The sequence below is a fragment of the Fistularia commersonii genome, chromosome 21 (genome assembly GCF_037954325.1).
Source record: "Fistularia commersonii isolate RoL2024-O1a breed Wild chromosome 21, RoL_Fcom_v1.0, whole genome shotgun sequence".
Taxonomy (NCBI): domain Eukaryota; kingdom Metazoa; phylum Chordata; class Actinopteri; order Syngnathiformes; family Fistulariidae; genus Fistularia; species Fistularia commersonii.
In genome coordinates, this window is record NC_141304.1 from 1,222,594 (window position 1) to 1,238,258 (window position 15,665).

The window sequence follows — 15,665 nt, forward strand, 5'->3', positions numbered from 1 at the left end:
TCATGTTTAACAAAAAATCCCGCCCTCGGAGTGATTATTCTGCAACGAAAAGGGGAAGAAAGGGCGAATTTCCATCTGTGTTTGGTACGTATCCTCTTCTGCGCATGCGTACACCCCCTCCGCCTCCGCTCTTGTTTGTGCGAGTAGATATTTTTTAATTTATTATGTCGTTCCGGGGATTTTATTTAACCCGGAATATAAAATAAGACATTCAAACGTTACTTATTTATCTAGTCACGGATTAGTTATTATTTGTCGCACATCCGCAGTTGGGGGTAGGACCGTTTAGTACGACCCACCGTCGCATGTTGATGACGTAGATAGCAGGCGGCGGACTCCCTGTCTTTTGTGTTTATCCAGAGTGTCATTTTTATTTTCTATCTTTCTTTAAAACTGAAAGAAACAAAAAAACTAAATCTCTAACCGCGTCTTCTATCGTTGTGGATGGATCCCGCAGACGTCCGCCCGCCTTCCCGTCATGGAACCGGAGGCGTCCTCGGTGCTTGACGGCTCCGCATGAACGCCAAGATGAACAAAGGCTGGCTGGAGCTGGAGAGTGACCCGGGTGAGGAGGCCTCCCTCCCGGCCGCCCGCCGCTCCGGGGGCCGCGGGGGGGAACCAGGGGAAGCGGGGTCTCCGGCGAAACCCGGCCCGAGAGGAAGGGCTCCTTCCCGGCCAAACCCCGCACCCTCCGGGCGTTAGAAATACAGAATTCAATGGATATGAAGGTGGTGAGATGATCTGAAGATGTGGAGATAAACGGATGGAGTGTCTACGTGAGGGGGTGTTTGGAGGGGGTTGGCGTGGAGTGCAGGAGATGATGGAGGGGCTTCAGTGCAGCTGGAGGTGTCTGCTGCAGGAGATGCTGGACGTGCCTCGGTGAAGTTGGAGGTCCCGAGGTGGAGTTGGAGGTCTTGGTGAAATTTGAGGTCCCTAGGTGGAGATGGAGGTCCCTCGATGAAGTTGGAGGTCCCGAGGTGGAGATGGAGGTGTCTTGGTTGAGTTGGAGGTCTTGGTGAAATTTGAGGTCCCTAGGTGTAGATGGAGGTCCCTCGATGAAGTTGGAGGTCCCGAGGTGGAGATGGAGGTCCCTAGGTGGAGTTGGAGGTCCCTTGGTTGAGTTGGAGGTCTTGGTGAAATTTGGGGTCCCTCAGTGGAGTTGGAGGTCCCTAGGTGGAGTTGGAGGTCCCTCGGTGGAGTTGGAGGTCCCTAGGTGAAGTTGGAGGTCCCTCGGAGGAGTTGGAGGTCCCTAGGTGGAGTTGGCGGTGCCTTGGTTGAGTTGGAGGTCTTGGTGAAATTTGAGGTCCCTAGGTGGAGATGGAGGTCCCTAGGTGGAGATGGAGGTCCCTAGGTGAAATTTGAGGTCCCTAGGTGGAGATGGAGGTCCCTAGGTGGAGTTGGAGGTCTTGATGAAGTTGGAGGTCCCTCTGTGAAGTTGGAGGTCCCTCGGTGAAGTAGAAGGTGCCTCAGCGCAGGAGATGTTGAAGGTGTCTCCGTGCAGCTGGAGATGCTGGAGGTGCCTCAGGGAAGTTAAAGATGCTGGAGGTGCCTCAGCGCAGTTAGAGATGTTGGAGGCTCCTCAGTGAGAGATGTCTTGATTCATCATGTTTTTAAAGTGAGCTCCTGTAGGTAGTTGGATCATCTGCCACCAGAACCCCTCTGAGATGTTTCCGCTGCTGGTTTCCATGGTAACCCTGACCGAGATGTGTCTCCTCTTTCAGGGCTGTTCACTCTGCTGGTGGAGGATTTCGGTGAGTAGCTCGCTTTTCCCTCCGAGGAGAAGATAGCGGCGGCGAAAACGTTTGTGTTTGTCCCTCAGGTGTCAAAGGCGTCCAGGTGGAGGAGATCTATGACCTCCAGAGCAAATGTCAAAGGTGGGTAGAAGAACGCAACGGGTTCCCGCCGAGGTCCCACCCGGCAACATCACGTCTCTCTTCGTCCTCCAGCCCCGTCTACGGCTTCATCTTCCTCTTCAAATGGATCGAGGAGCGCCGGTCCAGGAGGAAGGTCAACACCCTGGTGGACGAGACCTCCGTCATCGACGAGGAGATCGTGAACGACATGTTCTTCGCTCACCAGGTAAGTTCTCCGCGCCGGTCGAGACGGGATCGGTCTCCAAGAAAGCCGTTCACGTTTTTCTATCCAACGCGCAGCTGATACCCAACTCCTGCGCCACCCACGCCCTGCTCAGCGTTCTCCTCAACTGCAGCGGCGTGGAGCTCGGCACCACCCTCAGCAGGATGAAGGCCTTCACCAAGGGCTTCAGTCCGGAGGTGAGGAGCCGACGCCGCCCGTGCATCCTCCACTTACCGGTTTTTTCGCTTCGTGATCCGAGCGGGATCGGCGTAAATGGAGTTTAGACTAGCGTAGCATTGTAGCATGACGTTTGAGACAGTAAATGACCACTTGGCTGCTCTTTTATTATGTATTCTTTCGTTAGCTGTTATTAATAAAGTATTTTTCTTCTTTAAAGACACGTGACAAAGCCAGGAGTCTTAATAACGTTTTTATTCATTTTAACGGAGAAATTTAATTGGATGTACGGGCATAAACGTCCGGGAATAAATGGAGTTTGTTAGTTACATTTAGCATAGCATTAGCATGAGACGGCTAGAGGAACAAATGAAAAACGACTCCGCATCTCCGTCCCATCTTCACGGTAAATACACAATATGATGTGATATGATCGTAATTTAAATATCATTTTAACGGGGAAATTTAATTTGATGTACGGGCATAAACGTCCGGAAATAAATGGAGTTTGTTAGTTACATTCAGCATAGCATTAGCATGAGACGGCTAGAGGAACGAATGAAAAACGACTCCTCCGCATTTTTGCCCCGTCTTCACGGTAAATACACTTTTAACTTATTTTATGATGTGATATGATCGTAATTTAAATATAATTTTAATAGGGAAATTTAATTTAATGTACGGGCATAAACGTCCGTAAATAAATGAAGTTACTTAGTTACATTTAGCATAGCATTAGCATAAGACGGCTAGAGGAACAAATGAAAAACAACTCCTCCGCATCTCCGTCCCATCTTCACAATAAATACACTTTTAATTTCATTTTACGATGTGATATGATTCTAATTTCAATATCATTTTAAAGGGGATATTTACTTTGAAATCGGCGTCGGGAGGCGGATTGAGGTTTCGTCGCGGTTTCGCCGTATTTCCGAAATCGGAAGGGAACTGAAACCGCCGTTTTCCTCCCGCAGAGTAAAGGCTACGCCATCGGAAACGCCCCGGAGCTCGCCAGGGCGCACAACAGCCACGCCAGGTAGGCGCCGGTCGGCGGACCTCCGAAAGCTCCGACACGTCCTCCACCTTCTGAAACATCTCCCTCTCTGGTGTTCCCCCGGAGGCCGGAGCCGAGGCACCTGCCGGAGAAGCAGAACGGGATCAGCGCGGTGCGAACCATGGAGGCCTTCCACTTCGTGAGCTACGTGCCCATCAAGGAGCGCCTCTTCGAGCTGGACGGGCTGAAGGCGTTCCCCATCGACCACGGTGAGCCGGAGGAAGGTGAACGGCGTAGCGTCGGATCCGCGGTGGAGATAAACATCTTGCGGTGCCTTCAGGGCCCTGGGGGGAGGAGGAGGAGTGGACCGATAAGGCCCGCCGGGTCATCATGGAGAGGATCGGACTGGCCACGGCCGGGTGAGTCCGGCGGCGGGAGCGGGAACCTCCGTCTCCGAGGTCGGATCTCGCCTGACGCCTCCGTCCGACCCTCGCAGAGAACCTTACCACGACATCCGCTTCAACCTGATGGCGGTGGTGCCCGACCGCAGGATGAAGTACGAGTACAAGCTGGAGATCCTGAAGAGGAACCGGCAGACGGTCCTGGAGGGCCTCCAGAAGGTGGGTTGTGATTAGGAGCCCGCGCCGGAAGGTTCCGGACGTGAGAGAACCTCCGAGTGGACCTCCTCTGGTGTGCGAGCAGATGATCCGCCTGACGCAGCCCGAGCTGGTCCACGACAAGAAGCCCGTGGAGACGTCATCGCCCGACGAAGGAGCCGCCGCCGCCGCCGTCAAGAAGGAGCCGGACGTGGACGCCGGGCCCGAACAGACGTCCTCAGGTTCTCCCCCTCGCCTTCCCTCCTTCTTCTCCAGAACCCCCGTGTGATGCCTTCAAATGCTCTGTAGACCCGGTGGAGGAGGCCAAGGACGCCCCGAGTCCCCCGGGGAACCCCAAGGTCACGGGCAAGCCGGCGGCGCCGGGAGGCCCTCAGCCGGCGGGGAACCCCGTCGTCCAACGTCTCCCCGCCTTCCTGGACAACCACAACTACGCCAAGTCTCCAATGCAGGTGTGTGTGTGTTAATACGTGTGTGTGTGTGTGTGTGTGTGTGACGGCGGCGCTTCACCGCTGGCGTGTTGACGGACAGGAGGAGGAGGACCTCGCCGCAGGCGTGGGTCGCGCCCGGATCCCCGGCCCTCCTCAGCCTCCGTACTCGGACGACGAGGACGACTACGAGGACGAAGACGAAGAAGCGACGGCTTCGTCCGGCGCGTCCAACAGGTCGGCGCGTTCGCCCGGATAAAAACGCACGCCGCCTTCTCTCCCTGACGTCCGCCGTTTCCGGAAGGTTCAGGCGTAAAACCGGCTTGCGGTCCCGACCCGGACGGGCGTCGACGGGGATGGAGAGCCAGATCGCCCTCAGCGTTCTGGCGGAGAAGCTGAAGAAGGAGGCGCAGAGGAAGGACGCGCTGAACACGCCGCTGTCGGTGCGCACGGAAGGGCGCACGGGCGGCATCTGCATCACGTCGGCGTCGCAGCCGTCGCCCACGCCGAGCAACGAGAGCACCGACACCGCCTCGGAGATCGGCAGCGCCTTCAACTCGCCGCTGCGCTCGCCGGCGCGCTCCCAGGCCGCCACGCGCCCGTCCAGCCCGGTGGCGTCCCACCTCTCCCGCGTGCTCTTCGGAGAAGACGAGATGTTGCGCCTGGACTCCAGGCACAACCGCGCCGTGCGGGAGCTCGGACCTTCCGTCAGCGCCGCCCTGCTGCACCTGCAGGAGGACGGCGTGATCTTCGCCGTCCCCCCGTCCGGTGAGGAAGCGTCCGCCTTCCTGTTTTTACCCCCCCGACGTCCCCTCGCGCCGGATTGACGCCGCCGCTTCTTTAGATCCGGCGGCCGACGGCGCCAAGCGGCTCCCCGAGACCGAGAAGACCAAGCAGGAGAAGGAGGGGACGGACGACGGCGAGGAGGGACCGTCGGTGGAGGTGAAGGAGGAGGAGGGCGGGGATGGAGGACAGGCCGGAGCCGGCAAGGAGAAGATCCAGGCCATGGAGACGTCGGCCGACAGCAAACCGCCCGGAGACAAGTACTCGCCCAAGGTACGTCCAGGAGGCGGCAGGGACGCCTGGCTGGAGGATCAGGAGAGGTTAGAGAGACTCCTGGATGGAGGTCCAGAGGAGTGACTCCATGGTGAAGGTTCAGGAGAGGTAAGAGTGACACCTAGATGGAGGTCCAGAGGAGTGACTCCACGGTGAACGCTTAGGAGTTACTCCTGGATGAACATTCAGAGCAGTAACTCCAATGTGAAGGTTCAGGAGATCTTGGAGTGACACCTAGATGGAGGTTCAGAAGAGTGACTCCATGGTGAAGGATCAGGAGAGGTTAGAGAGACTCCTGGATGGAGGTCCAGAGGAGTGACTCCATGGTGAAGGTTCAGGAGAGGCAGAAGTGACCCTGGGCTGTATGTTCAGATAATTGACTTCTGGGTGAAGGTCCAGAGGAGTGACTCCACGGTGAAGGTTCAAGAGAGGTTAGAGTGACTTCGAGATGGTGGAGTGACTCCATGGTGAACGCTTAGGAGTTACTCCTGGATGAACATTAAGAGCAGTAACTCCAATGTGAAGGTTCAGGAGATCTTGGAGTGACACCTAGATGGAGGTCCAGAGGAGTAACTCCTTGGTGAAGGTTCAGGAGAGGTAGGAGTGACTTCCAGATGAAGGTCCAGAGGAGTAACTCCTTGGTGAAGGTTCAGGAGAGGTAGGAGTGACTTCCAGATGAAGGTCCAGAGGGGTAACTCCACGGTGAAGGTGTAGGAGTCAGTCCTGGATGAACATTCAGAGCAGTAACTCCAATGTGAAGGTTCAGGAGAGCTTGGAGTGACACCTAGATGGAGGTCCAGAGGAGTGACTCTATGGTGAAGGTTCAGGAGAGGTTAGTGACTTCGAGATGAAGGTCCAGAGTAGTGACTCTGTGGTGAAGGTTCAGGAGAGGTTAGAGTGACTCCTGGATGGAGGTTCAGATCAGTGACTCCAGGTTGAAGGTTCAGAAGAGGCAGAAGTGACCCTGGGCTGTATGTTCGGATAACTGACTTCGAGATGAAGGTCCAGAGGAGTGACTCCACGGTGAAGGTTCAGGAGTCACTCCTGGATGAACATTCAAAGCAGTAACTCCAATGTGAAGGTTCAGGAGAGCTTGGAGTGACACGTAGATGGAGGTCCAGATGAGTGACTCTTTGGTGAAGGTTCAGCAGAGCTTGGAGTGACACCTAGATGGAGGTCCACAGGAGTAACTCTATGGTGAAGGTTCAGGAGAGGTAGGAATGACTTCGAGATGAGGGTCCAGAGGAGTAACACCACGGTGAAGGTGTGGGAGTCACTCCTCTGAACATTCAGAGCAGTACCTCCTCGGTGAAGGTTCAGGAGAGCTTGGAGTGACTCCTAGATGGAGGTTCAGATCAGAGGGTCCACTTTGAAGGTTCGGGGAAGGTTGTAAGGACTCCAGGGTGAAGGTTTAAAGGAGTTCTTGTTGAGATCTTCACCGTCTCGACTGCCGGACATTCCCTCATCCGAGAGGCTTCTTCAGGTCTGGAGAGTGAGCGAGGAGGGGTTCGGCGGTGGAGGTTCAGAGGAGGTCGGTTCAGGTCTAAGAACCAGAACGCGGTTCTCCTTGCAGGAGCTGCTGGCGCTGCTCAAATGCGTGGAGGCCGACATCGCCAACTACGAGGTGTACCTGAAGGAGGAGGTGGAGAAGAGGAAGAAGTACAAGGTTGGTTCCCTCCTTCCCCACCCTCACCTCCGCTCTCCACGTCTCCGCCGCCTCCTGACACCATCTCCCCTTCCGGTTCTCCCCCAGATCGACGACCAGAGGAGGACCCACAACTACGACGAGTTCATCTGCACCTTCATATCCATGCTGGCCCAGGAAGGTGAGCATCAGGTCCTCCAGGGATCAGTGCCAGAAGAAGGTCCCGGACCTTCTCTGACCCCGAGTCTTCTGTGCAGGCATGCTGGCCAGCCTGGTGGAGCAGAACATCTCGGTGCGACGCCGGCAGGGAGTCAGCATCGGACGGCTGCACAAACAGAGGAAGCCGGACCGTCGGAAACGCTCGCGGCCCTACAAGGCCAAGCGCCAGTGAGGTGGGCGCTGGAGGGGGCGGAGCTTATCTTCTTATGTAAATACAAGAAGGTGGAGGTGTTCCGCTTGGTCTCCCGGTCCGAATGCGTGGATGCATCTCGAACAAAAAAAAAAAAAAAAAAAAAGCCAGTGTGTTAGTTAGCCGTGTCGCTCGCTGCTTTTCTTTTCTTTTTTTTTTTTTTGTGTTTCTTTTTAACGTTTTTATTTACGGTGCCATTTAGCGACGGCGTTCTTCCTCGGACGCATCATTCCTGGCGAAACGCGCTAATTAGCGAAGGTTTTATATTTACATTCCTTGACTTTCCGTGACGCCTCTTGCGGGTGTCATCTGGAATGTATTGAGACATATTTCTGTGAGTGTGTGTGTGTGTGTGTGTGTGTGTGTGTGTGTGTGTGTGTTTTGTACATATGTATCTGTTACCTGGCGAGGCTTGACCTCTGCACGTGCTCGCAACCTCTTACTCCAATAAAGTCAATTCAAAGCTTCATCTGCGCTGACTGGTGTGTGTGTGTGTGTGTGTGTGTGTGTGTGAGATCCACCTCACAGCGAGAAGGTCCCACAGGAGTGTGTGTGTGGAGTGTCCCTGGAGGTTCAGTGGAGACCCCACATTGTCCAGACATGTCATTTCAACACAGTATAAATGTAACTAAATGTAATGTAAATAACATGAATAAGTCATTCAAATCCAAAATGTTACACATGTATTTGCAAATATGTAAAAAAAAAAAAAAAAGTGTTAACTAGTTGCTCTGCTAGAAAACTAGTTTACACTGAACGCATTCTGCTGCCGTCGTAGTTTACTTTTTAATTCTCGGACCATTTGTTGTTTTTCCGTAAGGCTAGCTTTAGCATACTTAGCTCCGCCTTTGGACGTAGATCGTGCTCTTCGACAACCGACGCTGCCTCGCAACGCAAAATACACAAAAATGTGTTTGCCTCAACTTTTCTCTTCCTGGATGTTTAGGGATCATTTGTAGTTCTTAATCTCGCTTTTTGAAAAATGTGGATACACTGCAACACAATGTAACTCCATGTGTTGCCTTTCTTTTTTTTGAGCAGTATATACAAATATAAATCATTTTTTAATTGATATTAAATTTGCAGAGGAGCTGTCACATCTTTTTCTCTTTTTATTTTTTATTATTATTATTATTTTTTTTTTTATGTTATATATTCTCAGCAACGAAGGTATTAACGTTCCTTTTTTACCAAACGCAAATATAAATAACATTTTTTTCAGTAACTAATTGATATGTATAAGCAAAAAATAATTAAATAAAATAAAACTATAAAAACACGAAACAGAATTTAATAAATTGCAAACAAATATTTTTTTAAAGTAACTATCAATAAAATATATGTATATATATATATATATATATACACATATATAAGTATACATACTATCAGTGACAGCTATATTAATGTTCCTTTTTTTAACAAGTGCAAATAAAACGCAAACAAATATTTTTTTAAAGTAACTATTGAAAATGTATATATATATATATACACATATAAATGTATATACATACTATCAGTGATGGTGATATTAATGCTCCTTTTTTAACAAACGTGAATAAAATACAAACTAATATTTTTGGATATATATGCATACTATCAGCGACGGTGATATCAATGTTACTTTTTTAAGAAACGCAAATAAAATGTAAACATAAATATCTTTTTAAAAGTAGCTATTGATTAAAAAAATATACATATATTTCATTTCATTTCATTTATTGGTTTATTAGGACATTGTACAAATACATTAAGCACAGAGGCAGAGATGTTTGTACCAGATTGTAGCTCATAGCTAATTTCCATCTGTAGTCCTGGGAAGACAATACAAATGTAAAACTGTACAAATAGACAATAAAATAACTATACAATATATGAACAGAAAATAAACTAAGGGGATATATATATACTAAAAATTAAAAAATGAGGAGAACAGGAAATGTATCTATATTTAATAACAAAATAAAAAATGAGGAAAACAGGAAAAAATATGTGTATATTTCCTATTTTTTCCTAAAATATATTTCCTAAATAAATGAGAAAAAAAGGGAATATATATACATTTCCTGTTTTCCTCATTTTTTAATTTTTATTCAATATATATACACAACAAATCTGTTTAGCCAGGGGAAACACAAAACTATACAAAATTATACAAGTAAACTACTGCTAACATACTTACTTTCTATGCACGTATACACATCCACACAAATATGAAACACATTTTTCCAAAATAAAGTTCCTTTTATCGGCTTCCGTATTGATCCATTTCCGATCCATTTCCTTTTATGAATGTGAAATGAATATCGATATCTACCAACGCGGATCAATGGAAAACATTCTTTTTTAATTGAACATAAACAGTATAAACAAATATACATATGTTCAAATAAACATGACAAACAACCGGGGATGAGGGAGCAAAGCACATAAGGACATTCGTTCTGTATGCAATCAGAAGTTAACAGCGTTAAAGGTTTGTGAGAAATGTTTAATGCCAGACAAAAAAGAAAGTTAAAAAAAATAAATAAATAAATAGATAAATAAAATAAGAAATAGATGAGAGATGAGATGAGAACAACTTTATTAATCCCGAAGGAAATTGTTGTGCCAGAGTTTCAAGTAAAAAACATAACAGTAATAGATAATAGTAGAAAGGAGGAAGAATAAGAAATATAATGAAATATGAATTGTCTTAACTGTTAGCAGTAACTGTTAGCTGTTAAAAAAAAACTGTTAGCAGATAAATTAAATAGAAAAAAACTTGCAAGGGGAATATATTAATATCACATTTATATAGCATTAATATAGATATAACATGTATTTACTTTGGTGGTTCACAAGGAATTTCGGACATCAAACTATATTTTTTGGTTTTTGGATTTTTCCATACCTTTTAAGGATTTTTATATAATTTATAAAGAACGTAAAATTGGGGGAACACTTTTTCATTCCGTTTTTGTGAATAAAAAACTCGGCCAGGCTGTAAAATAACATAACCACACAGTTCATCTGTTTTTGTCGCTTAAAAGTAAACCAAACAAAAAACAAAAAACAAAAAAAAAAACTGCAATATTTCATTTCATAACAGCTACACTACAATTTTTCCATTTATCAAACTATTGTGCACTCCTTACCTCACTTGTTACTAAGACACTTATAGTTTTACCACTTGTTTACTAAGATACTTTATAGTTTCACTGAGACACTTTATAGTTTATAGTTTATTTTCATTTCTAATTCTGCCTTTTTATTATTTATTACTGTTATATTTTCTGTAACTCTGGCACAACAATTTCCTTCGGGATTAATAAAGTTGTTCTTATCTTATCTTATCTTATCTTATCTTATCTTATCAAATATAATATCATCTCCTGATCGATCCAAAACATTCACATCCGGGGATTCGACCGCGGGTCGGGAGCGCGCACGCAACGGGTACCCGCCCATTGCGTCAGCGCGCTCCCGTCTCCCGGCCGGGCCTACTGCGCATGCGTCGTGAGCGGTGCTGATTTGTAGGTGATGATGGCGGAAGGGGAGCAGGGCTGAGTCCCGTCCGACCTGTTGTCACCGCCGTACGACCGACCCGCGACACCGCCGCCGCCGCCGGACACGATGGGCAACGAGGCGAGCATGGAGGGGGAGGCCGCGGCGGGACAGGCCGGCCCCGGAGCCGCCGGTCCCGGAGCCGCCGCCGCCGCCGCCGCCGCTTCGGCGACTCCGGCTTCCGTTTCAGCACCAGCGGACGGCGGACAGCTCATCAAGCCGAGCAACGGTGCTCCCGCCGGGGGGAGCGGGGCTTCGCCCGGCCCGGGGATTAGCAGGTACGGCGCGGCCCGCCCGCCCGGGACGCCCCGGTGAGCGAATCCGCGGTGCTCATTCACTTCCATTCTATTCTCATTGTCAACATCAGCCGCGCGCACACGCGCACACGCACACGCCTGACGGTCACCCGGCGGACGGCTTTCGACGTCCGGATGGGGTCGGGTGTCATTTCACGGCGCCCCACGCGTGACATCGGCACAATTATGAATGGACGGGAGAGCCCACTCCCACTCCCGTGCACCGGAAGCCCGCCGCCGACCGACGCGCCCTCGTACGTGCACAGATCGATCGATCGATCAATCGGCGTCGATTGATTCATAGGCGTCTTCGAAACAGGTGAGCGCGGACGTGGACGTGACGCGGATCGATCGCACCGATATCGATTGGAATCGGAGCCGCACCGTTTGATTGGGCGTTTGGGAGCGGCAGTGGGTGTGTGTGTGTGTGTGTGTGTGTGTGTGAGTGAGAGTTAATGGCAGGCATCGACACACACACACACACACACCAACACACACACACACAACCCTCATCGATATCCGAGGTCGCCTGTGTGTGTGTCGATGTCTGCCATTAACACACACACACACACACACACACTCACACACACACACACACACCATCGATATCCGAGGTCGCCTTAATTGCGCCTACGCAGTGCGCATGCGCGGTAACTTGCTGCACCTGTTCACACCTGGAGTGCTCCCCCCCCCCCCCGAGGAAAATAATATTATGGGATGGAGGGGCTTTGGACCCCCCCTTCACCCGGTGGTCACATGACTCAGAGAAGGCTGGTGATTGGACGGTTATTCATAAGGTCTGGCAGAATCACCTGGGGTGGTGGAGGTGGAGATGGACATGGTGGAGATGGTGGAGATGTTGGAGGTGGAGCAAGAGATGGAGATGGAGGTGGAGATGATGGAGACGGAGATGGTGGAGATGTTGGGAGTGGAGATGGAGATTTAGGTGGTGACGGTGGAGATGGTGGAGGTGGAGGGGGAGATGGACGTGATGGAGGTGAAGCTAGAGATGGTGAAGGTGGAGATGGAGGCCAGGGTGGTGAAGGTGGAGGGGAGATGTTGGAGGTGCAGGTGGAGATGGAGATGTTGGGAGTGGAGGTGATGAAGATGGAAGTTGAGGTGGTGGAGGTGGATGGGGAGATGTTGGAGGTGGAGCGAGACATGGAGACGGAGGTGGAGATGTTTGAGGTGGAGGTGGAGATGTTGGGAATGGAGGTGGTGGAAGTAGATGGGGAAATGTTGGAGGTGGAGGTGGAGATTGAAGTGGAGGTGGTGAAGGTGCAGATGGATGTGATGGAGGTGAAGCTAGAGATGGTGAAGGTGGAGATGGAGGTGGAGGTGGTGGATGTGGATTGGGAAATGTTGGAGATGGAGGTGGAGATGGAGGGGGAGATGTTTGAGATGGAGTAAGAGATGGAGATGGAGGTGGAGATGTTTGAGGTGGAGATGGAGGGGGAGATGTTGGAGATGGAGTAAGAGATGGAGGTGGAGATGTTTGAGGTGGAGATGGAGGTGGAGATGGAGGTGGTGTAGCTGAGCGAGGCAGCAGCCCCTCCCTCGCTGAAATGACCTCCATGTTTTCTTCATCTCTGAGGAGGTCCAGGGTGGAGAAGGTTCCTCCAGCTCTCCGTGCACAGTCGCCCTTGGTGAGCAGGAGAAGCTTCTCCTCCAGGTGAAGCTCTACATGGAACCACGTGTTCGCCTTCAGCCGCCGTCAATCAACCAATCGCGGCCGGCTTCAGGGTGGGGGTGGGGCTTGAGAACCTGGAGAGATGATTGACAGCTGTCCAGGTTAAGCCCCGCCCCCCGGCTGTGTCCTAGCTCGCGGCGTCGCTAACGGCTGGCGTCTTTTCAGGAGATCCCCGTCCTCCACGTCCCCACTGGAATCGTTCGCGCGACGTCATTAGCGTTGGGCTTCGGCCAAGAGGTCGTCTGAAGGTCCGGCAGATCTTCTCAGATCTTCTCCAGCAGATCTTCTCGGAGATCGGCGAAGAAACGCGGAGTGTTTCCGTACGGCTGCTCGGACACTGACACCGATGGGCGCTAATGGCGCTACATGTCAGAGGGAGCCTGGATGAAGGCACGACGGGATTGTGTTTGTTCGCTTTCTGGCATCTCCAGCGCTGGAGGAGGCCAGAAGAAGACGGGCTTCGGAGCAAAACCATTGGATTAGCCTTATTACACAACTATTACACACCTATTACACAGTTATTACACTGCTATTACACTGCTATTACACAGCTAATACAGTTATTACACTGCTATTACACTGCTATTACACAGCTAATACAGTTATTAAAGGTTCTTTAATAGTGGAATGTGAACAAATACACATTTTTCATGATTGTGTTAACATTTAAAACCCATTTTATTCACCATTAGAAGATCGGTTCTAGAGTCTCCATGTTCTTCCTGGGTTTCCTTCATGTTCTTCTGCCTGGTTCTCCCATGTTCTCCTCCCTTGGTCGTCTCCATGTTCTCCTACTTTGGTCGTTTCCATGTTCTCCTCCCTTGGTTGCCTCCATGTTCTCCTCCCTTGGTTCTCCCATGTTCTCCTACCTTGGTTCACTCATGTTCTCCTACCTTGGTTGCCTCCATGTTCTCCTACCTTGGTCACCTCCATGTTCTCCTACTTTGGTTCTCCCATGTTCTCCTACCTTGGTTCACCCATGTTCTCCTCCCTTGGTTCTCCCATGCTCTCCTCCCTTGGTTCTCCCATGTTCTCCTCCCTTGGTTCTCCCATGCTCTCCTCCCTTGGTTCTCCCATGTTCTCCTCCCTTGGTTCTCCCATGTTCTCCTCCCTTGGTTCTCCCATGTTCTCCTACCTTGGTTCTCCCATGTTCTCCTCCCTTGGTTCTCCCATGTTCTCCTACCTTGGTTCACTCATGTTCTCCTACCTTGGTCACCTCCATGTTCTCCTCCCTTGGTTCTCCCATGTTCTCCTCCCTTGGTTCTCCCATGTTCTCCTCCCTTGGTTCTCCCATGTTCTCCTACCTTGGTTCTCCCATGTTCTCCTCCCTTGGTTCTCCCATGTTCTCCTACCTTGGTTCACTCATGTTCTCCTACCTTGGTCACCTCCATGTTCTCCTCCCTTGGTTCTCCCATGTTCTCCTCCCTTGGTTGCCTCCATGTTCTCCTCCCTTGGTCGCCTCCATGTTCTCCTCCCTTGGTTCTCTGCGAATGAGAGGTTGACGTTTCAGATGATTGACAGGTGTCCTGGTTAAGCCCCGCCCCTCTCCTGTGCTCCTCCCCCCAGAGCTCCTCCATCAGACCTGGTTCTGAAGGGTCCCGGGGACCGCCTGGCCTCCCACGACACTCCGGCGTCCGGCGGCGAGCAGATCCAGGCGTCCAGGAGGAGCCTGCAGGTGGAGGCGGCGGGCGGCAGGTCGCCGTCGGCGTCCCCGGACCGCGGCGGCGGCGGCGGCGGCGGCGCCCCGGCCTCGCCGTACTCGCTGCCTCAGATCGCGCCCATGCCGAGCAGCAAGCTGTGCCCCGTCTGCAAGACCACCGACCTGATGGGCGCGGCGGACGACAAGCTGAGCTTCAACACGTGCACGCAGTGTCGCTCCAACGTCTGCAACCAGTGCGGCTTCAACCCCAACCCTCACCTCACCGAGGTAGGCCTTCCGGAAACCGCCGTTTGTCGCCGACGGCGCCGCGAAAGACCCGCCGCGACATCGGGACGGCTCGGATTAGCCTCCGAGCTAACGGGAGCACGCTAACGCTAGGGAGACGCCAACATTAGCTACGTAGCTGTTAGCGCGGCGTCCCGACATCTGGTTGTTGGAGTTTGCCGTGTCGCGTCGTTCTGGCAGGAAATGGTCTTCTCGCCGTTTCCTGCTTCCAAGCCCCGCCTCTCGGCTCCGACAGACGTCGATGCTGATTGGTCGATCCCCGGAGGTATCTAGCGTTCCAAGTGAACCTCCATCTCTGTGCTGAGGAACCTACCGTTCTGCAAGCGAGAATCCCGGTGGCGTCGCCGCCGCCGCCGGGAACGAACCATCTGCCTCGCCGTCGCCATGGCGATGTCAGCTGTCACAGAGCGTCACGTCACCTTCGGGCGGGTTGAAGTCACTCAGGGATTTCTTCGTCTTTTTCTTCTTCTTCTTCTTCCTTTTGAAAATGGGCTTGGTTGCTCGTGCATGTGACGTGTGTGTGTGTGTGTGTGTGTGTGTGTGTGTGTGTGTGTGTGTGTGTGTGTGTGTGTGTGGTTAGCACGGACTCAGCTTTGGCGTCGCTTGAAATGAGAGGAGACGGCGTGATTCATCCGTGTTCCCGCTAATGGAGGCGGTGATGAGGAGCTGAAATCGAGGGGTTAGCCTTGCTAGCCTGGTTAGCCTTGCTGGCATGGTTAGCCTTGCTAGCCTGGTTAGCCTTGCTGGCATGGTTAGCCTTGCTCGTCTGGTTACCCTTACAAGTGTGAC

The 15,665-nt window shown here is 51.1% G+C and overlaps 2 protein-coding genes across 5 annotated transcripts in view; both read left to right on the forward strand.

Moving 5' to 3' along the window:
* The first annotated feature begins 293 nt into the window (after positions 1 to 293).
* On the forward strand, positions 294 to 7,866 carry bap1 (BRCA1 associated deubiquitinase 1). Of its 2 annotated transcripts, none has more exons than XM_086168635.1 (17): positions 294 to 565; positions 1,722 to 1,751; positions 1,820 to 1,874; positions 1,947 to 2,079; positions 2,154 to 2,273; positions 3,228 to 3,289; positions 3,374 to 3,516; positions 3,588 to 3,666; positions 3,744 to 3,867; positions 3,950 to 4,085; positions 4,153 to 4,313; positions 4,393 to 4,526; positions 4,594 to 5,057; positions 5,134 to 5,345; positions 6,919 to 7,011; positions 7,099 to 7,171; positions 7,248 to 7,866. In XM_086168635.1, exons 1-17 carry the CDS (start codon positions 517 to 519, stop codon positions 7,379 to 7,381), a joined length of 2,202 nt encoding a protein of 733 aa, XP_086024761.1. In that variant the 5' UTR covers positions 294 to 516; the 3' UTR covers positions 7,382 to 7,866. The 2 variants fall into 2 exon arrangements, with proteins under 2 accessions (XP_086024761.1, XP_086024762.1); XM_086168636.1 differs by having other exon boundaries at positions 4,600 to 5,057.
* A 3,065-nt stretch (positions 7,867 to 10,931) lies between these two features.
* bsnb (bassoon (presynaptic cytomatrix protein) b) overlaps positions 10,932 to 15,665 on the forward strand; it is a 39,242-nt gene continuing 34,508 nt past the window's right edge. For all 3 annotated transcript variants that reach the window (XM_086168781.1, XM_086168780.1, XM_086168782.1), the window contains exons 1-2: positions 10,932 to 11,223; positions 14,498 to 14,858. In XM_086168781.1, the coding sequence (XP_086024907.1) occupies positions 11,015 to 11,223; positions 14,498 to 14,858 (570 nt within the window). In that variant the 5' untranslated portion in view covers positions 10,932 to 11,014. The remainder of the gene's footprint in view (positions 11,224 to 14,497; positions 14,859 to 15,665) is intronic.

Bases quoted from the DNA above. Each gene is read 5' to 3' on its own strand.
- bap1 (XM_086168635.1), top strand. From the start codon at position 517: ATGAACGCCAAGATGAACAAAGGCTGGCTGGAGCTGGAGAGTGACCCG. The intron at 1,875-1,946 runs GTGGGTAGAAGA...TTCGTCCTCCAG, and splicing joins CTCCAGAGCAAATGTCAAAG to CCCCGTCTACGGCTTCATCT. The intron at 3,517-3,587 runs GTGAGCCGGAGG...CGGTGCCTTCAG, and splicing joins GGCGTTCCCCATCGACCACG to GGCCCTGGGGGGAGGAGGAG.